General features: G+C 43.6%; 1 protein-coding gene across 3 annotated transcripts; it reads left to right on the top strand.

Moving 5' to 3' along the window:
* Positions 1–653: 653 nt before the first annotated feature.
* On the top strand, positions 654–22,911 carry LOC112920685 (ADP-ribosylation factor 2). 3 transcript variants are annotated; one of them, XM_025999505.2, is made up of 6 exons: positions 665–741; positions 1,467–1,714; positions 3,813–3,979; positions 11,371–11,481; positions 17,616–17,740; positions 21,062–22,911. In XM_025999505.2, exons 3-6 carry the CDS (start codon positions 3,832–3,834, stop codon positions 21,221–21,223), a joined length of 546 nt encoding a protein of 181 aa, XP_025855290.1. In that variant the 5' UTR covers positions 665–741; positions 1,467–1,714; positions 3,813–3,831; the 3' UTR covers positions 21,224–22,911. The 3 variants fall into 3 exon arrangements, with proteins under 3 accessions (XP_025855289.1, XP_025855290.1, XP_072603050.1); XM_025999504.2 differs by lacking the exon at positions 1,467–1,714 and having other exon boundaries at positions 654–741; XM_072746949.1 differs by lacking the exons at positions 665–741; positions 1,467–1,714 and adding an exon at positions 1,842–1,962.
* The last annotated feature ends 3,383 nt before the right edge of the window (positions 22,912–26,294 follow it).

Raw genomic sequence — 26,294 nt, 5'->3', positions numbered from 1 at the left:
GCCACCAGGTGCCCCACCAAGTTGGCCTTTAAAGGGGGCTGAGTTCCCGACAGGAGGTGAGGGCTGTGGTAGGGCGGCATCCGAACGGTGCAGGTGGCTAGCATTTTACCCAAACTGTTGAAAATCGGTTTAGAGGCAGGGCTGCAGCCTAGCTTCAAACTGAGTAGGAAACTTTCCTTAAGTCTTAACTTCTGTGTCAAAGTCTGGGTATTTCCCACACGAGACACCGCCCCAACTAGTTTCTACTTTTAGCTCAACCGCGGCAAATTTCCTTAAATATCACTGGGAACTTGGCCCCGCCCGCATGCCCCCACCCGGTTGGTTCGAACGCTCCCGGGGTTAGTTCAATCCCAAGGATTTTTCCGAGTTGATTGGCGGAGCAAATCGGAAATCCTTTTACTTTTCTGATTGGTCGCGCGCGGCATTGGGGCGGGGCGTGTGGGAGTGTCCCGCCGGGTCGCGGGGGGCTGTCATTGGAAGATGAACCCGGCATTTGCAGAGCTTCGTGCCGTCGCCTAGGTCGCCGGGGGCGGGCCTTCCCCCGGGCCAGGCTCTTATTGTCCTTCTCATTGGTCAGATGTGCCGTCACTCATGGAACTTCGAGCTCATTGGTAAGAAAGCTCCGAGAGGCGGCGGGTGATTGGTTCGTTGCCGTTCCCGCCCCCGCGCCGGTCGCCATTTTGCAGAGGGAGCCGAAATCCGAAAGGCTGTGGTGGGTAACGGTGGTCAGCGCGGCGGCAGGTGAGTCGCGGGCGGCGGGCTGGGGGGGAAGGGGCGGCGGCTCTCCAGGTCTGGCTGGATTGCCGCACCGTCAGCGGGCGGGAAATCAGAGAGCGGCGGTTAGCCTGCGGAAAGGGGTCGGGCCGGTGCTGCGGGGACCCGAGGGAAGCTTGGCGCGTCCACCCGTCGTCCTCTGCCTTCCCGAGGGCCGGCAGCTCCCGAGGGAGCGTCCTGGCGGGCGGGCAGGAGAGGCGTTTGGGGACCCCCACCCCCGGGAAGCCGGCGCTCGGCCCGCCCGCCTCGCACGCCCCCTTGGCCACCTGGTCCTGTTGGTGCCCTGGGGGTGTCGTCGCCGCTCCTGCCTGAAGGGGAGTTGGTGCTGGAGGCAGGGAAGGGTGGGCGGGCCGAAGGGGCGCCGGAGTCTCGGACGTTTTTCCCCAGAGCGTCTCCAGAGGCTTAGCGGGATTTGGGCGTCTCTGACTGAGGAGGGAAAGAGAAGCTGAAGGGAAAGCTGGAGGGGAAACCTAGGTGGTGCACTCGTGTGGTGGGAGGGGGATCGAGCGGAGCACTTCCCTCAAAGGACCTCTAAGGGGGAAGTACCTCCCCTCCCCACCCCTGGCTCGTTCCTTACAGTTTTCCTCATCTCTGCGATTTGTCTTCTTTCGGAAACAAAAGACAAGGCGTCTCTGGTTTTGTCGCCCAGCTAGAGATTTTTGACTGCTGAAATGTTCTGGACGTTTGTGTAGTTTCCATACAGACCTCCTATGGATGATGAAAGCACCCGTCACTCTTTGGTTGTGGCAGTTCACCTTTAACTTCATTTATGCACGGGATACGTGCCCTGCTGCTGCTTTTCTCTCGTCGTAGAATGGAATGGAGTGTGTACTTGGGACATCATCCATGTGAAGCTACTGTGGGAAACCGTTGGATTTCAGACGTGGGCCCTCTGGAATTTGGTGACCTCTGAGGTCACTAGGGTCCAGATGAGTGAGAGGTTGGCAGTCCTTGTTGCATTTTTCCTCTGCCCTGCCAGGGAGTAAAGTTTTTCTTTGGTTAGCAGTTTTATTTTTTCAATTTATTTATTTATTTATTTATTTACTTATTTATTCATTTATTGACAGAGGGAGGGGCAGAGGGAGAGAGAGAATCTTAAGCAGGCTCCATCTCACCATCGCGACATCATGACCTGAGCCAAAATCCAGAGTCTCGTGCTTAACCAACTGAGCCAGCCCAGGCACCCCGGTTAGCAGGTTTTTTTTTTTTTTTTAATTCTTTTTTTTTTTTTTTAGATTTTTATTTATTTACTCATGATACACGTACAGAGAGAGAGAGGCAGAGACACAGGCAGAGGGAGAAGCAGGCTCCATGCAGGGAGCCGGACGCGGGGACTTGATCCTGGGCCTCAAGGATCGCACCCTGGGCCAAAGGCAGGCACTAAACCGCTGAGCCACCCAGGCATCCCTGGTTAGCAGTTTAAAAGGAAAATCATATTCTTTGGAACAAGGATTTATTTTTTACTTTTCATTTTTGTTTTTTTTTTTAATTTTTTTTTTTTTTATTTATTTATGATAGTCACAGAGAGAGAGAGAGAGAGAGAGAGGCAGAGACACAGGCAGAGGGAGAAGCAGGCTCCATGCACCGGGAGCCCGACGTGGGATTTGATCCTGGATCTCCAGGATCGCGCCCTGGGCCAAAGGCAGGCGCCAAACCGCTGCACCACCCAGGGATCCCTACTTTTCATTTTTGAAGGATCTTTTTAGGGGCGCCTGGCTGACTCCGTTGGTTAAGTGTCTGCCGTCCGCTCTGGTCATGATCCTGGAGCACTGGATGGAGTACCACATCTGGCTCCCTGCTTGGTGGGGGAGTCTGCTTCTCCCTCTGCCCCTCCTCCACCCCTTTCTGTTTCACAAATGAATCTTTCTTTCTTTTTTAAACATTTTATTTATTTATTCATAGAGACACAGAGAGAGAGAGGCAGAGAGAGAAGCAGGCTCCATGCAGGGAGCCCGATGTGGGACACGATCCCAGGTCTCCGGGATCACCCCTGGGCTGGAGGCCGCGCTAAACCCTCTGAGCCACCAGGGCTGCCCAACAAATGAATCTTTCTACAAAGAATCTTTGTAGATGTTCAGGGGCTCGGTTTGAGGTCCGGATGGACTACTTTGAAGTCTTTAAAATGTCAAGCTCACTCTTCAAATAGACTGATGTGTTAAAAGGCTGTAGAATAAATTTCTACAAAGCTAGTCTGTCTTTACTGTTGCCTTTATAGAATCTATCATATAGTCTTCTAAAAAATAAAATATTGAACACTTATGTTGTTGGAAGTCGATAGTCATACCTTTTGGGAGGTTATGACTGGAATGGGGGCAAGGAGATCTGGGTCACTGGTAATCATCATATTTTGATGGGTTTATGACATTTTATTGAACTGTTTGGTTATCATGTGTTTTCTCTATGTATAATAACATTTCAATAAAAAGTGAAAAATTGGTTGAGAGTCAGGGGATGGTCAACACTGGTTGCTACGGATCTCCCCAGCTCTAGTCAGTTTCTCTGTTAGCTGAATGGTGTTGCAAATGCTGTATTTCTTCCCCTCTGAAATTTTTTTAGTTTTTTTTCTGGGTGTTGATACTGTTTGCTAGCCAAAGGCAACTACTACATTTTTAAGAGATACTGACATTTAACCTACCTTAAAGACTTCACATCCTGTAAAGTAAACCCATTCTTTGCTTCATTAGTTCTCATTTCGAGAGAGTTTAGATGTATTTGTTTTGACATTGCTTCCGTACTTAGGCTGACCAAAGCCCAGGCTGACCAAAACCCGCTGCCATAGTGGTAGCGTTGAGACTGTGTTTCCACTTATCCCACTTGGATGCTGCAGTGGAAAAGAGAATTTTCTGGCAAGGTATCAAAAGGCTGAGTTGAATTTCCCTTTAAAAACAAGACATGCTACTATTTATTGGCCAAATTATACTTAAAATTGTTTTCATTTTTTACTAAGTCCCTCCTCTAATAGAGAGTTGTATTTTATGTATGGTGTTTCTGTATCTCTGCAAAGAACAATTACTTGACTTGTCTTTCTTTTCATTCAGGTAACAGAAATCAGTCACAATGGGGAACGTTTTTGAAAAACTGTTTAAAAGTCTATTTGGGAAAAAAGAGATGCGGATTCTTATGGTGGGTTTGGATGCAGCTGGAAAAACCACCATCTTGTATAAATTGAAACTGGGAGAGATTGTGACTACTATCCCTACAATAGGTATGTTCACAACCTGTGACAAGACCAGTTTACAAGTTACTATGTTATACTTTTACTTGCCTTTTATATTATTGATACTTTTTTTTTTTTTTTTGAAAATCTTGTCTAAGAGTGTAAGCTTTTTGAGGCTCATACTGAGTAATACAGAATTTCCTGATTGCTCCCTGGTGTCTCTAGGACCATTGCTAGGTGTATGAGGCAATCAAATGAACACATTTAGGATAAGCACAATTAACCTTATCTGCTTGGTGAAAATGAAAAAGGTAATGATTAAAACGGGGAGGGCAGCAGTGCCTGGCTGGCTCAGTCAGTAAAGCCTGCGACTTTTTTTTTTTTTTTTTTTAACATTTATTTGTTTAAGAGAGAGAGCACGCTCTAGGGAGGAAGCTTGCAGGGGAGGTATGGAAGGAAAGGGAGAGAGAAACCCAAGCCGACTCCACACTAAGCTCGGAGCCCAATTTGGGGCTATATCTTAGGACCCTGAGATCACCACCTGAGCTGAAACCAAGATTCCTATGCTCAACTGACTAAGCCACCCAGGCGCCCCAGAGCTTACGACTCCTGATCTTGGGGTTGTGAGTTCGAGCCCCATGCTGGGTGTGGAGATTATTTGAAATTTTATTTTATTTTATTTTATTTTATTTTATTTTATTTTATTTTATTTTAATTAATTTATTTTTTTAAAATTTTTATTTATTTATGATAGTCACACAGAGAGAGAGAGAGAGGCAGAGCAGGCTCCATGCACCGGGAGCCCGACGTGGGATTCGATCCCGGGTCTCCAGGATCGCGCCCTGGGCCAAAGGCAGGCGCTAAACCGCTGCGCCACCCAGGGTTCCCGATTACTTGAAATTTTAAACAGACAAACCGAGAGGGCGGTTTTATGCCCTCTATTCCACTTAATTAGTCTGTGTCCCAGCCTAAGCCTGAGTTGGGAGCTGGGAACCTGCTCTTGCCTCCTCATTCAGTCGTCTTCCAGCTGGCCTAAGTGGAACCATGTCCACAAGAAGTATGTTCCTAGGGTTTAAAGATGCAGTGTGATTTTCTTCACTCTGGCTCAAGCCAGTTACTTTGAGTTGGTGTCCAGCTGAAAGAATCTGATTTGTTCCAGTGCTGGAGGAGAACCTGGCAGTGTAGTTATTCCTGCGAAATGGCGCTGTATTTTGTAAGCCATTTGAGGATTTTGCAAAAGCAAGTTTGATAGGATTTCATCTTTGCCTTATGAACTGCCTCTAGATCCAAACATCCTGGATCCTCACAGGATAACCTGTGAAGTCATAGTGTTCTGAATGTTAGGTTAGTCACAGGAACCAAATGATCAACTTCCAACTTGGGCAGTGGTTTCAGAGATTGCAACATTTGGAGAAGGAGGAAGCCAGATGGAGAAAGCATTCACATCCACAATTTAAAAAATGTTATTAGTCTAAAATGAAAATAGCATAATTGCTTGGTTTTCTCCAATTATTAAAATAATTCATGCATCCATAGTGTTAGACATACAGCAAAACATAAATGTTAACAAAACACTATTGTTAAGATTTGGTGAATATCTTTGTAAAATCATATGCATGCTGTTTTTGAACCTACTTTTCATTAAATAGTATGTTTAGATCTTTTTCTATATGATTTCTTCCCTTTGGAATATTTTCCTGCCTGTTTCCTTCGCCCCCTCCCCCTTTATGTAGCTAATGCCAGCTCATTCTTTTTTTTTTTTTTTTTTTTTTTTATCAGGCACTGTAGTTTATTATTTCACACAAAAGTTAGAGACCAAGGCCACAGTGTTGTTAAACACCTCCCATCCCCCCCCCCCCCCCCCCCAGCTCATTCTTATGGTCTTAGTTTAAACATTATTTTTCAGGGACACCTTTTCTGATGGCCTGGACTGGTTTTCCCCTGTTAAAAGTTTCCTTAGTAACCAAAACTTCTTAGTAATTCTCAACACATTTGTCGTCGCTTGCCCACTTCTCTTCCTTCCAGCAGTAGATAAGGGCAGGAACCATGTCTGTCTTTTTCACCATTGTTCCCAAGCCCCTGGCAAAATGCCTGGCACATAGTAGCTGTCCAGTAAATATTTGGTGAATAAATGGAATACCAATCTTGTAGATTGTGAAACTAATGGCCTGGAGTGAATCATCCCCCTCCGTATCCACTCTCACGTGCAGTCCTGTTCTACAGTGATGCTAAGCTTGGCCAAGTGGCTTGCTTTGGCCAAGGGAATATTAGCAAATTAAGTCAAAGATTGAATAAGTGCTTGTGCCTTAAGACTTGCACTTTGGGAACACTGCCACCACCATAAGAGGAAGCTCAATATTTCTTGAGAATGAAAAGACCACCTGGAGAGAGAGGGGCCCAGTCCAGCCTTCCAGGGACTCCATAGCTTGAATGTAACTACAAGGGGAAACCCAGGCAACCCACAGAATTGTTGGAGGAGGAGAGGAATCATTATTCTAAGTCACTAAATTTTGGGGCTTAAATAACAACTGATACAGATTAACATCAAATTTGAGTAACTGGATAGTATTCCATTATGTGGCTATATTTTTAATGAATTTCCATTGATGGGTTGATTCACTTATTTGCTGTGTTCTTTGTAAATGATGCTGAAGTAAGCATCTTTAACATTTTTGCAAAATGTACTTTAGTCCTTGCAGTAATTTCTGGAGGAAGAATTGCTATGTTAAAGCTATTGTATGTCTAGGGGCACCTGACTGGCTCAGTCCATAGAGCATGTGACTCTTCATTTCAGGATTGTGGGTTTGAGCCCCATGTTGAACACAGAGTTTACTTAAAAAAAAAAAAAAAAAAAAACCAAACCCTATGTACATTTAAAATGTGGGTACGCATTACCAAGCTTCTCCCCAAAAAGGTTGTGGTACCAGCTATTAAAAATGTTCATTTCTCCAGGGAATTTGCCTATATGATGGAGAAAAAAACACCGATTTTTATTGGGATTTCTTTTATTGTAAGTGAATATATTCAAACATCCGTTGGCCATTTGTATTTATTCTGTGGCTCAATTTTACTTATTTGGTTTTTAAGATTTTATTTATTTGAGAGACAGTGCATATGAGTACCCGGGAAGGGATAAAGGGAAGAGGAGAGAGAATTTCAAGCAGATTCCACACTAAGCACAGAGCCTGATGTGAGCCTAGATTCCACAACTCTGAGATCATCCCTGGAGCTGAAATCGAGTCAGTTGCTTAACCAACTGAGCCGTCTAGGTGCACCTTATTTATTTTTTAAGTGGTTTCCATGCCCAATGTGGGGCTTGAACTCATGACCTTGAGATTGAGTTGTGTCCTCTACCAGCCAGGCACTCCAATCTATGACTTGATTTAATTTGGTTCTACCAGTTTTTTTGTTTGTTTTTTGTTTTTTTTCCTTTTTGTTGGCATGTTTATATGTCTCTTAATGATTTGAAGAAGGACATCTTGGGTCAGGAACAATGTGTCATGTGTTAGTTTTCTAGTCCATTGTCTTTTTTTTTTTTTCTTAAGATTTTATTTATTTATTCATGAGAGAGAGGGGGGGTGCAGAGAGAGAAGCAGGCTCTATGCAGGGAGCCCGACATGGGACTCGATCCCAGGACTCCAAGATCACACCCTGGGCTGAAGGCAGGCGCCAAACCACTGAGCTACTCGGGGATCCCTAGTCCATTGTCTTTCAACCTCGTTTTTTCTAAGTTTTGCCATATAGAATTTTAGGTAGTCTTATTTACCAATTTTTAAAAAAATATATTTATTTGAGAGAGAGAGAGAGTGTATGAGGAGGGGGAGAAGGGGTAGAGGGACAAGCAATCTACCGGATGAGTGTGGAGCCTGATGTAGGGCTCAGTCCCATGACCCTGGGATCATGACCTGAGCCAAAATCAGATGTTTAACCTATTGAGCCATCCAGGTGCCCTGCCAAGTTTTTTTTTTTTCCTGCCAAGTTTTCTGTTTGTTTGTTTGTTTGTTTTTAGCTTCAGTGTCATTTTTAGAAAGTCTTCCTAACTCCAGGGTCATAAAAGTATTCATCAGTATTTTCTACTGCTAGTTTTCTGTTATTTTTATTTCATTTTAAAAGACATTGAAATATTTTATTTATTTGAGGTTTATTTTTCTGTTACGAGTAAGGTAGGAATTTAGTTATATTTTTCAAATATATAGGCCAGTGCTGTCCAATAAAACATTCTGCAATGATGGAAATGTTCTGGGTCCATACTGTCCAGGGTAGAAGCCATAGCTATAAGTGGCTATTGAACACTTGAAAGGTGGCTAGTAAGATTGAGGAGCTGACTTTTTTTTTTCTTAAAGATTTTATTTATTTTTTCATGAGAGACACAGAGATATAGGCAGAGACACAGGCAGAGGGAGAAGCAGGCCCCCCGTGGGGAGGCCGATGTGGGACTCGATCCCAGGACCCTGGGATCATGCCCTGAGCCGAAGGCAGATGCTCAACCACTGAGCCACCCAGGTGCCCCTGGAGCTGACTTTTTAATTGGACTTAATTTAATTTTTAATTTTTTAAAAGTTTTTTATTTAATTTTTACACTAGTGTGGGGCTCAAACCTAAATGAAGAGTCGCATGCTCTTCTGGCTGCACCATCCAGGTTCTCCTAATCAATTAAATCCAAATAGCAGTATATATATTGGACATGTGCAGAGATAGACAGTTGTCCACACTAATTTATTGGATAGTTTTTTTATGCTGATTTTAAATGCCTTCCTTTTTTTTTTTTTTTAATTTTTTTATTTATTTATGATAGTCACAGAGAGAGAGAGAGAGGCAGAGACACAGGCGGAGGGAGAAGCAGCCTCCATGCACCGGGAGCCTGATGTGGGATTCGATCCCGGGTCTCCAGGATCGCGCCCTGGGCCAAAGGCAGGCGCCAAACCTCTGCGCCACCCAGGGATCCCAAATGCCTTCTTTTTATATACTAAATTTTCATGGATATATATGTCTTTTTCTGGACAACTCCCTGTTGTAGTAATTTGAACTTAATTATTTCATGTGTTACTCAAGGTTTGATAATATCTTTAAAAATAGTTTATCTATTTTCAGAGAGTTCCTGGTTACATTTACTTGGTTATTTTTCCAGATAACACTTAAGATCATTTTGCTAAGTTTCCTGCCCCACCCCCCCTTCCCTAATCACTTTAGGATTAGAATGTCATTGAATTTATACATTTATTTAGCAAGAATTGAGATTGCTGTGATGATGTGAGTGCCCTTCCCTAAAACAAGCTAAAACATGACTCAAAGTGAGATTTGGAAAGTGAGCAGGCCCAGGCTGTGATGGTCCTCGAAGGTCATGTTTGGGATTTGGGTGTGGGAAGCCAAAGAGAGATTATTTTTTCCCCTTTATTTTAAATATTTCAGTCAAGCATAAATGTGTAGGGAAGTGATATGACCCCATTATAGGTTTTGAGAGTTTTGTTTTTTTGTTTTTTTTTTTTTTTTTTTTAATTTTTTATTTATTTATGATAGTCACAGAGAGAGAGAGAGAGGCAGAGACACAGGCGGAGGGAGAAGCAGGCTCCATGCACCAGGAGCCTGATGTGGGATTCGATCCCGGGTCTCCAGGATCGCGCCCTGGGCCAAAGGCAGGCGCCAAACCGCTGCGCCACCCAGGGATCCCAGTTTTGAGAGTTTTGATTGGAAAATGGTGAATGGATGGAGAGAGGAAGAGTGGCTGCAGATAGCTTAGTTAGGTTACTTCAGTAATTGAGGCTAGAAATGACAGTCTCTTGGGTTAGGGTGACTATTAGATATTTAGGAGGTTGAATTGATAAGATTTGATAATGAGATCTTTAGGGGTGAGAGAGTTGGAAGTATCAGGGATGCCTCTCAGATTTCTGGCTTGTGGGATGAAGTCAATACAGGGGTAACTAGTAGAGGAGGAATATAGAGGGGTGGGGATCTTTTTTTTTTTTTTTAATTAAATATTTTATTCTTATTTGAGAGAGAGAAAACAAGCAGGGAGGAGGGGCAGAGGGAGAGAGAGAGAAGCTGACTCAGGGTTCTCTCCCAGGACCTGGAGATAATGACATGAGCCAAAGGCAGATGCTTAACCAACTGAGCTACCCAGGCACCCTCCCTTTTTTTAAAGTAGGCTCCGTACCCAGCATCGATTGAAATGTGGGGCTCTAACCCATGACCCTGAGATCAAGACCTGAGCTGAGATCAAAGAATCAACCAACTGAGCCACCCAGGCACCCCTAGAGGTGTGGGGATCTTATGTTCAGTGTTGACATCTTGCCTTATTGGAGCCTTGAGACATCAAAGATTTTGGATTGAAGGTTGGATTATGAGCCTGAAGCTCAGGAGATCTGGGATGGGAAAATGTAAATTTGAGAGTTGTTAGTGTAAAGGTGGTAATGAAGCCCTATGAGTGAACGAAATTACCTTTTGCCACTGTGGGAAGAGGAGAATGGATGGGGCAGGACAGAATCATATTGATCATTTTAGGATCAATTAAGTGTGGTTGAGCTCACTAAGTAGTCCAAGAAGGTTCAGCCATAGAAATAAAAAAAAAAAAAAAATAGGAAACCAGGGAAGAGTTTCAAGAAGGGAATGAGCAGTAGTATGAAATATAAAATTAAACTTGTAAGAACTGAAAAGCTTCTGTTGGATTTGTTGACATCTTGATCATTGCTCACCTTGGCAAGACCAGCTGTGTAACATGTTGAAGCAGCAGGAGCTCTTGGGTGAGAGGCAACACAGTAGGGGCAGTGAATGTAACTAAGGTTCTTAGAGAAATTTGATTTTGATCCGGAAAATAGAGGGTGGTAGCAGGTGAATATGTGGAGTCAAAGAAGGGCTTTTTGGGAAGTGTAAAGACTTAAGCTTACTGAGAAGAAGAGGTTGGAGATTTTGGAGCGGTCCAGATTATATGGCATTGGATAGTTGCCCCTTTCTCTGTTCTAAGAGGGAGAGAAAAAGAATGGTTACAGATGTAGGTAGGTTTCTACATTGTGTGGTGGGAAGTAGAAGTCAGTCTCATTAATAGCTTCTGTTTGCTCTGAAGTCATGTAAGATCTGCTGAGAGAAAGAGATCATGTGGAGTTGGAGAGTAGAGAAGATTTGAGACACCTGTCATGATGAATGGAAGAGCAAAGCTAGCATTCTATTTTGTAAGCTATATAGGTTTTTTTTTTGTTGTTTCTTTTTTTGTTTGTTTTTTTTAAGTAAGCTCTAGGCTCAATGTGGGGCTTGAACTCACGACCCTGAGATCAAGAGTTGCATGCTCCACCATCTGAGTCAGCCAGGTGATCCTGTAAGCTAAAGATCTTTGACTAGCGAGTTGCTTTGTGAATTAAAAGTCCTGTCCAAATGTTAGCCGAAATTCATTTGAATTGTTTACCCAATGAAAGTCTTCATTAAAAATTTTCTTCATCTTGCCTATTTAGGTTTCAATGTGGAAACAGTAGAATATAAAAATATCAGCTTCACGGTCTGGGATGTTGGTGGCCAGGACAAAATCAGACCTTTGTGGAGACATTATTTCCAGAACACCCAAGGTAAAGATTATCCAGTCTATGACCTTGAAACTATTTGTATTAAACGCATCTAAAGATGGATGCTTGAAGCGAAACCTTGTGCTCTGCTTTATTTGGACTGTCCATCATTCCTTCTCTTCTGAGGATCCACTTAACACTTTCTTTTTGGAAAATGGTCCCTGCCTTCCTAGAAAAAGTACCTGGGCATTAATGTCCTACATAGAAAACTACTCTTAATCCAGACGAGTTAAAAAGTGGCTATCATAATGAATTTTGTCTTTTGGTTAATTGAGAGCTATATGTGCCTTAGATGAAGTACCAGGTTTTAGAGAGTTTGAGTTCAGTGAACTCTTTTAAACTGGATGAGAATATCTAAAAATCATGCCCCTGCAGAGAAAGAGATGAACAGACATGGCTGGAACCCCAGGTGCCAGCATCTTGTGTGGCCACAGTCTCTCCCAGCTGCCCTGCTATTCTAGAAGTGTGTGAATTGACACACACATATCCCAGATCATTACCTTATTTCCTTATCACTGCTTTCCTAAAAGTTGGGGTTTTAATGGGTCCACTCCTCCATCAATCTACTTGAGTTTTTTTTTTTTTTCATGGATTTTGTGTTGGATCAGTGCTACCTTATAGAGTATTGCCTGTCAAAATAGCCATAAACTGTTCACCTAGTTTTTACACCCTGATTCTCATGTAGAATCCTAACCAGAAGGCATCTCCACGCTCACTTTAGAACTTAATTGGAGTCTTAATTTTGAAATTTCTATAACAAGTGGTTTTTGTATCACATGCATTTCATAGTAAAGACTTGTGTTTCTTGGTCTCATTAGACCTATTGCCCACACTGGCTGGCCCTTTAGATTTTAGATCATTGTTGTAGCACTTTGCTCGGTTTGCAGTTATCTCTGAATTTGATTGTTTTTTTCTCAAAATAGTGCATTTGTCTTTTTTTTTTTTAACTTTTGTTAGTAGAATTTTTTTTTAATTAAATATTTTATTTATTTATTCATGAGAGACACAGAGAGAGAGAGAGAGGCAGAGACACAGGCAGAGGGGGGAGCAGGCTCCATGCAGGGAGCCCGACACGGGACTCGATCCTGGGTCGCCGTGGACTGAAGGTGGCACCAAACTGCTGAGCCACCCGGGCTGCCCTGTTAGTAGAACATTCATAACAAATACAAGGAGAAAGGATGCATGATGAACCCCCCTGTGTTCATTGCTCAGCTTCCATGGTTACCAGCGTTTTGCCCAGAGTATGTTCTAGCATATCTCAGACATGATACATGAGACCTTTTGCTCCTATATCCTTAAGCTTTCTTTTTTTCATGACAGATAACAGAGAGAGGGGGGCAGAGACATAGGGAGAGGGAGAAGCAGGCTCCATGCACCAGGAGCCCGACATGGGATTCAATCCCGGGTCTCCAGGATTGCGCCCTGGGCCAAAGGCAGGGGCTAAACCGCTGCGCCACCCAGGGATCCCCAGTTTTCATTTCAAACTGATAAAGCCTTTTTTTCTGAACATAATCTCCATGCCATTATCACACCCCCAAAATTAATATGAATTCTTTTTTTTTTTTTTTTTAATTTATTTATTCATGAGAGACACACAGAGAGAGAGACAGAGACACTGGCAATGGAAGAAGCAGGCTCCATGCGGAGAGCCTGATGCAGGACTGCATCCCGGGTCTCCAGGATCAGGCCCTGGGCTGAAGGTGTGGCGCTAAACCGCTGAGCCACCTGGGCTGCCCTTAATATGAATTCTTTCATGACAAGTGCCTAGTCCTTAATTTAGTTTCTCCGGTTGTATCAAATGTGTCTTTTCCACATTTGATTTGTCTGTATCAGGAACCAAAGTTCACACATTGCATTTCATTGTTATATCCTTTTAGTCTCTTATTCTACAACAGATCCTCTCTCCCTACTTTGTTTCTGTGCCATTTTTTGGTTAGATGTTTATCTCATATTCTAAATTAGGCTGATTGTTGTGTTACTTGTTTGTCATTGGATAGCTTGTAAAATGGTGGTTCTAGAGCCTTGATTAGGTTCTGGTTCATTTTGGCAGCAAGAATATGTCACAGGTAGTGCCAGGTATTCCTTTTCTATCACATCTTAACACAGAAGTTTGGCCATCACACTTTTAGGGTTGCTAAGTGGGTTTAGACAATATAAGTCTAATTCTCCCAAAATAAAGTTCCCTGTCACCTACTGCTTTTAGCATTCATGGAAGACTATTACTAGATCTGTTATTTCCCTAGAGTTACAGAATGGTGATTTTTCTAGATATTGTTATATCATCTGTATTTGTTAGCTGAAATCCTTCTAAACGAGAATTCCTTCGCTCTGCTCTGAAACCTTGGGAAAGTTCATCTTTTCTGTTTTAGTTTCCTTATCTATAAAATGGAGGTAGTACCTGCCGTGTTGGATCATTTGGCTTAAAGGAGATTAATTTTATAAAATGCTTAGTTCTGTGGTTGGAAGGTAGTAGTCACTCAGATAGGAGCCTATATTAGTCTGGGTTCTCCAGAGGAAACAGAACCAATGGGATGTATACACACACACACATCACTTATTATAAGAAATTGGCTCACATGGTTACAGAGGCTGAGCAGTCCCAGGATCTATCTACATTTGGCAAGCAGGGGAACCAGTAGAGCCAAAGGTGGAAGTTCCAATCCAAGGGTGGAAGACCAGCTCCAGGATGGTTAGGCAGAGACTTCTCTCTCACTCCTCTTGTGTTCTCTTCAGGCTTTCAGAAGATTAGAGGCCTACCCATTGCAGGGAAGGGCAGTCTGCTTTACTCTCTCTACTGGTTTAAATGTTATTAACCTCAGCCAGAAACACCTTTGCAGACACACCCAAAATAGTGTTTGACCAAATGTCTGGGCATCCCATGGCCCAGTCAAGTTGACACATAAAATGAACCACTGCAGAGCCCAAATTGTGAGAAGTTTTACTTCCTCATTCTCTGGCAGGAGTCCTTCGCCTGCTCAATGTAGTGTCACATTCAGTCACCAAGTTGAAATGCCATTTTGTTTTCAGTCTTCTATTCATAACAAGCCTGATTTAATGGAACTTCAGTAACTTGCTTTTGTGGTGGGCACCTGGCTATGTTCTAGGACCTTGGTATGGGTCAGTTGGACTCTTCGTGAAACTAGCAAATGAAGACTGAAGAATAGACTTGCTGTTTGTGGTGGGTCCAGATCTCTCAGCCAGTAGTAGCCTTGGATGCTGCCCCTATTTTTCTTGCCAGCTTCTAAAGGTCAAGCTGTTTTTTTTTTTTTTTTAAGATTTTATTTATTTATTCATGAGAGAGAGAGAGAGAAAGAGAGAGGCAGAGACACAGGCAGAAGGAGAAGCAGGCTTCATGCAGTGGAGCCTGATGTGGGACTCGATCCCAGGTCCCCAGGATCACGCCTTGGGCTGAAGGCAGTGCTAAACCGCTGAGCCACCCGGGCTGCCCTTGTCTTTTCTAATTAAAATTTTTTTCATCAGTATGTTGAATATGACAGACTTAATGATAGCTCTTAGCTCTCCATTAAAACACTTAACCATGTACTCACTTAGGCTTTACTTGTACAGATTGAAATTTGAACTGTTTATGTGATTTCTTGGTTGATAATATTATAATAGAGTGCATAAAATGGTCCATTAGTTCTCGTGTGGAAAGGTTTTTCTCCTTGATTGTAAGTTCAGTTATTTTGTTAAATGGCAATACATTTATATGGCTCAAAATTCCAAAAGATAGAAAAGCATATAAAGAAAAGTCATTGTCTCTTTCCTGTACTCTAACCACCCAGTTCCTTCCCATAGACAAGCACTTTTATATCTTGTGTATTGGTCCAAAGATATTTTATGCATGTGCATGCAGTGGTAAATACATATCCCCCTCCCTTTTAAAACAAATTGTTGTATACTATCCATGTGTATCCTTTTCTGGGTTCTCCTAGTTCAAAAGTGGAGCTAGTCTGATGCTAGGTTCTTTTGTTTCTCAGATAAGGATTTACATAAAAGCAGTACAGGATGGGCCCTAACAATCATAAACCTTAATTTTTATTAGGAATGGCAAAGGCATTAACTGTTTCCACCATTTCACTTTTGCAAGGATCTCCTCGAATTTCTGGATAGCCTTAGTTATGCTTAGTTATGATCAGAGTCCTTCCTTTTTTTTTTTTTTTTTTTGTAAAGATTTTATTTATTTATTCATGACACACACACACACACACACACACAGAGGCAGAGACACAGGCAGAGGGAGAAGCAGGCTCCATGCAGGGAGCCCAATATGGGACTCGATCCTGGGTCTCCAGGATCACACCTCGGGCTGACGGTGGTGCTAAACTGCTAAGCCACCACGGCTGCCCAGAGTCCTACTTTAAAAAATTTTTTTAAAAATTTAAATTCAATTTGCCAGCATACAGTATTAACACCCAGTGCTCATCCCATCAAGTGCCCTCCTTAGTGCCCATTAACCAGTTACCCTATCCCCTCACCCACCTCCCCCTTCAGAGTCCTACTTATACTGCTGGTAGCATATCACATCTTTGGGGGAAGTTTTGAGTGTTCTGCCTTTTAAAAAAAATCTGATGTGATATAACAGACATGACTTTGTCTTGCATGCAGTCCCCACACACTCAGGAGCCGGGGAGTGGCTTCTGCCAGAGTGAGCTACTTCAGAGCTAGTCAGGCAGCTTGGTGGGTGGGCCTAAGAGGCAGGAGGGAAGGAGAAGAGGGGAGGAGGGCCAGCACTAGTTTTCCCTCCTGGTCTTGCTGTGAAATCTCAGTGGTCATCTTGTCACTCTATGCTTTTCCTACCAGGAAGGTCCCTTCAGCAGTGTCCCCACAAGGTGTGGCTGAAGCTGGCACAGATATCTCTAATGACAGGGGTGCCTCCTAAGGGACAGCCCATTACATCTTCAGTTTTGTTGACTCTCTCTCGACTTCTTGTAGTTTGTATGCATTGATCTTCAGTGTACTTATAGAGCTGTATAAAAGACACTGCACCTCTCTTTATGGCATGGCTCTTTAGATATGTTGTGAAGACAGCTATCCATCTCTCTCAGTAAAACATCCCCCATATATTGTTTCTTTTTCATCTGACATGGTATCTCATTCCTTTGCCATCCTACTTATTCTTTGAATCCTTCCAGTTTCCCTGTTTTATAGTATGGGGTCCAGCAGCGACCACATGATACTCACAGGGTGTTCTGACTGCCATACCATAGAGAAGGCTTTTTTTTCACCATATCCTAGAAACTGAGCTGTCATCACTACTCTTGGTACAGCCTTGGGGCACTTTCGTTTTGGCAGCCGCTTCTCATTTTCATTGCACAGAGGGCTTATGGTTGGCTAACTACCAAGTTCTTATGATCGTTATTGCCGCAGGGACTACTGCTGAGAGAGGGCCTTCCCCATTCTGTTTTTGAGTGTATGTTGGATTCCCTGCTGGGGAAATCCTCTGGAGATCGTCTTTGCGCACTGCTTCCTCTAGCCAGTGTAACAGCCACCAAGTCTGTGCAGGTGTCAACCACGTTGGCTTAGATAAAGTGTGGTGGTATCTTTCTTTGACCCATCTCTTGCTTCCTGGCGCTTATCTGATGTGGTCTAGTATGGGATCCTCCAAAGATTTCCCAACACCAGCTTCCTGGAGTTAGGCCAGACTTCACAGGTTAGGAGCACAAGACTCCCTCCCTTCAGACACCAATTGTAATTGTAGGGGTCTCCAGAACATTGTCCTTTCTGTGTGGCATCAGGACGCCACCACCTCTGGCATGCTGATGGATGATGTCTGCAGTACTGCCAACCAAGGATGCATATCTGAACTTTGATGTCCATGTCTGAACTTTGATGTCCTTGGTTTTTCTTGGGACTTCGTTATGCAGATATGATGTAAAAGTGAAGTGATTAAGCACGAACCTAACCTTTTCTCTATAATTTTGTTTCTTTCAATCTGGGGAGGGCCTGTATGCTTCTGAAAAGATAGGCTAGTTGATTGTGTGTGGCAGGCTCCCTAATTCTGGAGAGTAAATGTCCTTCCTTAACTGATTATTTTCTGTGAAACCATAGGTGTAAGTAGGGAGAAGCTGTAAGGACATATAAATGGTTGCCCTTTCCAGGTTCAGATTACCAATGTGCTTGTGATTTCTTTCCAGGTCTGATTTTTGTGGTTGACAGTAATGACAGAGAGCGAGTCAATGAGGCCCGAGAAGAACTAACCAGAATGTTAGCAGAAGATGAGCTCAGAGATGCAGTCTTACTGGTATTTGTAAATAAACAGGTATATTGTTGGCTTTCTGAATACTGGGACCAAAATTGCTGCCAGATGTTCACTTAAAAATGTAATTATTTATTTGAGAGAGAGAGAGAGAGAGAGCAAGCACATGAGCAGGGTGAGGGGCAGAGGGAGAAGCAGACTCCCCACTGAGCAGGGAGCTTAATGGGGCTCAATCCCGGGACTCCAGGACCATGACCTGAGCTGAAGGCAGATGCTCAACTGACTGAGCCACCCAGGAGCCTCAAGAATATAGATATTTAAATTAGATGTGTTTCTCCCTCTCTCTAGTCCATACCATAACCTTTCCCTCAATCTCCTTTTTTAAAAATTTTTTTTCTTTTTCTTTTTTAAGTAAGCTCTAGGCTCAATGTAGGACTTATACTCAGGACCCCGAGATTGAGTCTTATGTTCTACCGACTAAGCCAGCTGAGCTCTTCCCTCCCTCCATTTTAGCATATGTCTTCCACTCACTCAATAAATATTAATTGAGCATCTATTAAGATTTAGGCATTGTTTTAGGTATTGGTGATGTAGCAGTGAGCGGCAAGACAGACAAAAATCCTGGTGTCCATGAAGTTTACATCCTAGTGGGAGTAGAGTCAGTCAGTAAAGGATATGTAATGTGTCTGCTGGAACTGTTGTAGAGGAAGGTAGAGCGGAGGAAGAGGTCAGGCTGGATGTGGGGAAGGGCCAGAATGCTTCCATGATAAGATGACATCTGAGCACAGGACCCTCATGGGGCTAGGAATAGCATGGCAGCCAGTGCAGCTGGAACAGAGGGGCGGTGGCAGTGAGGGAGGAGATGGTTGCATCATTTGGGGTTTATTGTCCAAGGAGGAGAAGGGGCTTCTACATAAATGTAGTGGAAAGCAGTGAAGTAAGAGTGGGAGGAAGGCCAAGTGTAGAGCCATCTCGCCTTGGGATTCAAAGTGGAAGGAAGCTTGGAGATGAAGGTAGCATAGTGGAATGAAGTAGAATCATGGAATGCATCAGCCTGAGATGACCTCAGTCAGGAAGCGTGATGTGTTTCCTTCCACTTTCTCCTTCATTAATACATTCATTATGTGATTGAGCTTATGCTCTTCTGACAGGGCTGCATCCTGTTTTGTCACTTCAGATTTATTGAAAGCATTTTCTCTTGCCTTCCAGCTCTTTGTAAACATTTTATTTTATTATTATTATTTTTTAAAGATTTTATTTATTTATTCATGAGAGACACAGAGATAGAGGCAGAGACACAGGCAGAGAGAGAAGCAGGCTCCCTGTAGGGAGCCTGATGTGGGACTCCATTCTGGAACTCTAGGATCACGCCTTGAGCCGAAGGCAGTTGCTCAACCACTGAGCCACCCAGGCGTCCCAGTAAACATTTTATTTTATTTTACATTTATTTATTCATTTAAGATTTTATTTATTTATTTATTTGACAGAGCAAACATAAGCAGGGGGAGCAGCAGGGGGAGAGGGAGAAGCAGGCTCTCCGATGAGCTGGGGAGTCCAATGCAGGGCTTGATCTCAGGACTCTGAGATCACGACCTAAGCCAAAGGCAGATACTTAACCAACTGAACCACCCAGATGTCCCCACAGAGCATATATATATATATATATATATATATATATATATTTTTTTTTTTTTTTTTAATTCATGAGAGACAGAGAGAGAGAGAGAGAGAGAGAGCAAGAGGCAGAGACACAGGCAGAGGGAGAAGCAGGCTCCATGCAGGGAGCCTGACATGGTACTCAATCCCGGGTCTCCAGGATCACGCCCTGGGCTAAAGACGGCGCTAAACTGCTCAGCCACCTGGGCTGCCCGACAGAGCGTATTTTTTTTTTTTTAATTAATTTTTATTGGTGTTCAATTTACCAACATACAGAAAAACACCCAGTGCTCATCCCGTCAAGTGTCCACCTCAGTGCCCGTCACCCATTCCCCTCCAACACCCGCCCTCCTCCCCTTCCACCACCCCTAGTTCGTTTCCCCGAGTTAGGAGTCTTTATGCTCTGTCTCCCTTCCTGATATTTCCCAACATTTCTTTTCCCTTCCTTTATATTCCCTTTCACTATTATTCATATTCCCCAAATGAATGAGAACATACACTGTCCTTCTCCGATTGACTTATTTCACTCAGCGTAATACCCTCCAGTTCCATCCACGTTGAAGCAAATGGTGGGTATTTGTCGTTTCTAATGGCTGAGTAATATTCCATTGTATACATAAACCACATCTTCTTTATCCATTCATCTTTCGATGGACACCGAGGCTCCTTCCACAGTTTAGCTATTGTGGCCATTGCTGATAGAAACATCGGGGTGCAGGTGTCCCGACGTTTCATTGCATCTGAATCTTTGGGGTAAATCCCCAACAGTGCAATTGCTGGGTCGTAGGGTAGGTCTATTTTTCACTCTTTGAGGAACCTCCACACAGTTTTCCAGAGTGGCTGCACCAGTTCACATTCCCACCAACAGTGTAGGAGGGTTCCCTTTTCTCCGCATCCTCTCCAACATTTGTTGTTTCCTGCCTTGTTAATTTTCCCCATTCTCACTGGTGTGAGGTGGTATCTCATTGTGGTTTTGATTTGTATTTCCCTGATGGCAAGTGATGCAGAGCATTTTCTCATGTGCATGTTGGCCATGTCCATGTCTTCCAGAGCATATTTTTGATGTCAGAGTATCAGTATAACTAGATTGACTTTACTATGTGCCAGGCACAGTTCTAGGAACTAGGAATATTTCGAAGGACAAGATAGAAATTCCTGCCATTGTAATGCTTGCATTCTAGTTAGTTAGAGGAGACAGATAATAAGTAATCAACATACCAAATAAGTAAATCTTAAAGTAACATGTGTTGAGTGCTGTATTTGAAAAGATGAAGCAAGACAATTAAGGAGTGGTCCTGGGGGCTCAGGTCATGAGGCCTTGCAAAACACCATAAGGTCTCTGACTCTTCCCCTGAGAGAGATGGATCTGTTGCAGGGTTTTGAAAAAATGACTTGCTCTGACTTTCACTGTCCACTGGGTTGAGAATAGACTTTGAGGGAAACAAGCACAGAAGCAAGGAGACCAGTTAGGAAGTTATTTCAGTACCTCGACTTAGAAGTGGTGGTGGTGGGATCAAGTGAGTAGCTGTGATATGATGAGAAGTGGTCAGATTCTGCATCTGTTTTAATGGTAAAGTGAGTGGGGTTTCCCAATGTAGAGTTGAGAGGTCTGAGAGAGAATGAAAATCAGCCAAGCTAAGACTGTGACTAAGGTTTTGGGAGAAGAGCATAATATTTCATTACATAAATGCATCATTATAAACTGACTTTTGAATTTTTTTCTTGAAGGATCTTCCCAATGCTATGAACGCAGCAGAAATAACAGACAAGCTCGGCCTACATTCCCTCCGCCAGAGAAACTGGTACATTCAGGCCACTTGTGCCACCAGCGGAGATGGGCTTTATGAAGGCCTGGACTGGCTCTCCAACCAGCTCAAAACCCAGAAGTGATTGGAAGCGCTCCATTCCCCATGCATTGTGGCAAAGTCAGCTGGCCTCTTCTGTGTGCATGTGTGCGTGTGAGGAGCCGAGTATGGGTGTGTGGCTGGGAGTGGGAGCAGCTTTCTCACACCGTGCCTTAGACATGCTATATAAGAAAACCAGTCTTACATTTGAAGAAAAACCAGTGTTACATTTTAAATGCTACCTTCCATTTCAGTAGTTTCGAGAGTCAGCTTAGCTGACGGAGGGGTCCTGAGGGCTTCCTGGTGCACAATAGCCAGAGTAGTCTTTGTGGTGGGCAGGAGGAGGAGAGTGGGCATGGGGATGGAGCTGACTTGTGCAGTTTTGGGTCTGGTGTCTCTGCATATACCTGGAGTCCTCTTATACTTTGGTGGCCTTTTGTAAAAGAGGAAGGACTTGTCATTCTTGCCCATCACTGCCAGACCTAGCAACTCACCTTTCAGTGCTTTAAAGCAAAAGATCTTCAAGAAAAACAAGCACCTGCTTGCTGCAGGTTTGAAGTTCAGATCTGAACTTTTCCCTTAAGTTATTTTCTTTCTGGTTTAATGTGCTTTATTTAAAGGAACTCAAGATCTTTTTCATTAAGACTCCAGAACACTAGAAGATTATCTAGTCCTCCCCTTGTGCTAGTTCCTTCCCCCGTTTCCCTCTTATTTGCCAAATGGAGACCATTTGGGGTCAGTAACCCAGCGTGAGGCTGAGGTTCTTCACTGGGGCCACACGGTGGAGTGACGGGCCGGGTTACGGAAGCAAGGTGAGGGTCAGAAGGGAGGTGAAGGTCGTGTGTCCTTGTATCACCACCTCGGGTTTCAGGCTCCTGAGACTGCTGCTCCCACTGCTCTGCTCTGTGCTGAATGTTCTCTGCTTGAGGCAGGAGGTTCACTCCTGGGATGGAATCGTCACCCAGTTCAGTTGTCTCAGTTCAGCTTGCGATTTCGGTTAGTTTCTGTTCCCAGAACCACACACCTGTGAGTTCTGAGAGTGAGAGAGGATCGAGAGGTTAATTTTGGAATCGAAATCTCTGGCAACCCCTGTTACTGCCCCTGAGTTGGTGCTAAATTTTGCCATGAAAAATGTCCAATCTTGACTGCTCTCTGTGGCACTGCCTCCCTCTTCTGGATGGCAATAATGTCTTATGTTGAAACGTGCTTTATGTTGTCCTCAAAATATTCATGGAGATGGCCCAGGGATGAGCTTGATTTCACATGGTAGTCCAGAGCTTGTTTGCGCAGACAGCTGTTGGCCAAGTGTGTACTTAAGCGCTTTCCCTACTTTACCTTTGAAAGTTCCCTTTTCAAAAAAAAAAAGGTTTATTCAAATTACAGAGGAGGGGAATGTAAAGTGAATTTTAACAAAAGTAAACCTTGTATGTTAATGATGATGAAGTTGATATTAATAGGAAGAAGTCTCATACCATGATAAATGTGGGGTGTAATGTTTTTCTTTATAACAATGTGACTTGAAAGAATGTTCATTGCAATACTGGCATCCAGGTCCAGATTTGATTTTTAACTGGAGTAATTCCTGAGAAATATTTAGGTGTACATCTCAAATTGGCAGGGACTGTGTCTTACACTTTTGTATTTATGCTTAGTACAGTGTACCCGGTACGGTGCTAGGCCTCATTAAACAATTATTGATTGGTTGGACAATAAAGAACTTGCTTTGGAAGGAGAGGACAGCCACATGCTTCTGAATATCTTGAACGACTTTAAAATCCCTTTCCCCCCTCCATCTTAGCAGATTTACTGCTATTGAAAACTCCCAGGGTCCTTGTGCAAAAGACAGCCCCAAGGCTACTGTGACTTTTATGTCTTTAGCAATACTCCTCACTGACCATTTTCCTGGTGCTTTCAACTGTGGTTTTCTGTGGTTTGGAGATGGTGAGTTGGTAAGTAGGGCCACCTCATGCAGTAACTTTGAATGAAGACCTGAATGCCATGGGTCTCTGAATGCCATGTTGACATCCCAGCTATGTAGTAGAGTAGCTGCTGGCTTCAGGCCATTTACTCTTAGCTTCTTTATCTCTGAGCTTCAGTTTGCTTAACTGTTAAATGGGGATAATAATACCTGCGTAATAGGGTTGTGCGGATTCAAGGTCTCTGGCCTTTGCACGCCTTGCTCTGACGGTTTCCCCTGGGAATATCTTGTGAACAATAGTGCTGGCCGCAAACTGATGAGCATTGTTTATAGGAGAAGGGAAGTGGGATGGTGTGTAGGGGGGTATATTTAATTTCTCTTGTCAATTCACTTTTTTTTTTTTTAAGATTTTATTTATTTGAAAGGGAGCGTGCACAAGCTTGGGTGGCGGGGGTGCTGCAGAAGGAGAGGGAGAAACAGACTGATGCATCTCTGGATCTGGTCATGACCTGAGCTGAAGGCAGATGCTTAACCATCCGAGGCACCCAGCACCCTGCTGAATGCTTGTCCTTTTCTAACCATGGAGAATGCTAAGGAGACCAGCCGGGATGCTTGTTTAACCAGCACATTGCTGTGTCCTCCCCTCACCTGTTTTTCCTTTTTCTCTTCTCTTTTCTTCTCTTTTCTTCTCTTTTTTCTTTTCTTTTCTTTTATTTCTTTTCCTTTTCTTCTTTCTTTCTTTCTTTCTTTCTTTCTTTCTTTCTTTCTTTCTTTCTCTTTCTTTTCTTTCTTTCATTAAAGTTCTGTGGTTTTTAGAGTATGCAACCACAACTATGAATTTTCGACAACTCCAAAAGAAACTCTGGATCCATTAGCATCCTTCCCCATTCTTCCCTTCCCCCAGGGCCCCAGCAACCACTAATCTACTTTCTGTTTCTTTGGATTTGTCTATTCTGGGCAGGTGAGGGGCCTGGGGAGCTAGTGGGTACTGAGATACCATTGGTTCTGACCACAGCTCCGTCCAGTCTCCAATAAAGAGGAGGCACAGCCCCAGAGAAAGATTGCCCCCTAGGGACCGTGGAATTTATTATCTCGAGAGGGAGTGGGATGCTACGAATAATTATGTGGGACAAAGGGCAAAAGGTAGTTGCATGGGCACCCTAAAGAATGGCAAGAGCTCTGAACCTGGAATCAAAGTCTGAAGCTGAAATTAAAGCTGCCCATTCCCTAGCTGACTTCAGTTAGGCTACCAACCTCTGACCGTCCATTTCCTGTCCTGGAAATAGAAGTTTCCAGGCTGACCTACCCTGAGTGGATACCAACAAGGGATAACGTGGGGCTTCTGTGAGTCAGTTCTATATACTGTGGGTCATATAGTTAGCTCTATTCTAAATAATGTAACAGAGCTGGGAATATTTCCATTTGAGTTGCTCAGCACAGGAGGGTTGAGGTAGGTTTCAAGTGAAGTAAAATAGGACACCTAGAAGTGACCTGAGCCCTTTGTCCACTGGTGTGATGGAAGTTGTCAAACAGTACACAGAGAATCTGATGGTGCGTGGTGGAGATGAATTTTTTTTCCCTTTGAAAATTATGATACCTCACCTTTTTTGATAGCTTTATTGAGAGATAAGTCACATATTGTACAGTTCACCCATTTAAGTGGTTTTTAGTATTCTTAGACCTGTGCGACCCTTACTGTAATTTTTGAACATCTTTGTTATCCTGAGAAGAAACCTCGTACCTTTTAGCGTTCACCTCACCATTTTTTCAGATCACCCAGTCCTAGGCAACCGCTAATCACTGGTCTGGTCTGTCTCTAGACTTGGTAGAGATGCTTTTTAGACTGTATTATCCTACCCTGTGGTCTCTAGGAGCACCATGCAAAGAACTTCTATTTTGGTTTTTATCTTTTTTATCTTTTTATTCTAACACATGGTGTGGGAAGGAGGGTGCTGTGCACACACAAGTCTCACACAGGAGCATTGGATGGCAGACCATTGAATTTCTAGGCTCCAAAGTGTGCAGTCAGACCAGCTACGGATTTGACCGATAAATAACTTGCTGCTCATCACCACTAGGTGGTGCTGCTGCTTCATCCCACTGACCTATACTCAGCCTTGGCAGGGGTGGCTCTTGGGGGAGGGTACCAGGATCCATCTTCTTGCCTGGACACTGGGAATAACTCAAAAAATGTACTACAGCCATGGATATTCCTGGAAGAGAAAGGCAAATGGGCACCCAGAGCAGAGGACTCGTGAGTGCCAATAATAATAAAGGTGGCAACAGTATTCTGTAAAACAGTGCTCACTGCCATTACGGACCATACTGGATACCATCATAGGCACTTTACATACATCATCTCTACTCTTCATCCCCAGCAAGACACATGTATTGCATCTACTTTACAAAGGGAGAAACCAAGGTTCCAGAAGATAAAGTGACTTTCTGGAGGCCACATGGCTGCCTCAGGTGCTGTCTGAAGACCACACACTGGCTTTCAGAGCTTGGCACACAGAGAAGGAAGCAAAAGTGCACTATGGAGACCACTGGGGAGGGCCCAGAGCGCAGAGACACAGCTGCAGGTGCAGAACCGTGTCAGCTAACAGGAAAGGGAATGAGTGCTGGATGGAGGGGAAGAACCAGGGCATGGGGGTGTGAGATGCATTATTAGGCCTTTGGAGACTGTAGACAAGGAGACCTAGACCTACCTTCAGCGCTTATGACATTCTTTGGGAAGCAAAAACTACAATCAATGTTCTAAAATTGGATTGTGTTGATGACTACACAACTGTATACATGTACTAAAAGCCTTCAAATTGCTCTCTCACAATGGGTGAATTTTATGGTGAGTAAATTACACCTCAAGATAGCTAATGTGAAATTTATAATCATGAAACCAATAGCAATGGGGGTGCCAAGTTAGTGGGTCTCAGAGGTGCTGTAGGCACTTTGAGAAGAGGGTAAGAGGGATCCCTGGGTGGCGCAGGGGTTTGGCGCCTGCCTTTGGCCCAGGGTGCGATCCTGGAGACTCGGGATCAAATCCCACGTCAGGCTCCCGGTGCATGGAGCCTGCTTCTCCCTCTGCCTATGTCTCTGCCTCTCTCTCTCTCTCACTGTGTGCCTATCATAAATAAATAAAATTAAATTAAAAAAAAAAAAAAAGAGAAGAGGGTAAGAGTATTATCTGGGAGTAGAAAGC

This window comes from Vulpes vulpes, chromosome 2 (genome assembly GCF_048418805.1).
Source record: "Vulpes vulpes isolate BD-2025 chromosome 2, VulVul3, whole genome shotgun sequence".
Classification (NCBI taxonomy): domain Eukaryota; kingdom Metazoa; phylum Chordata; class Mammalia; order Carnivora; family Canidae; genus Vulpes; species Vulpes vulpes.
This window is presented reverse-complemented; position numbering and strand designations above follow the sequence as displayed.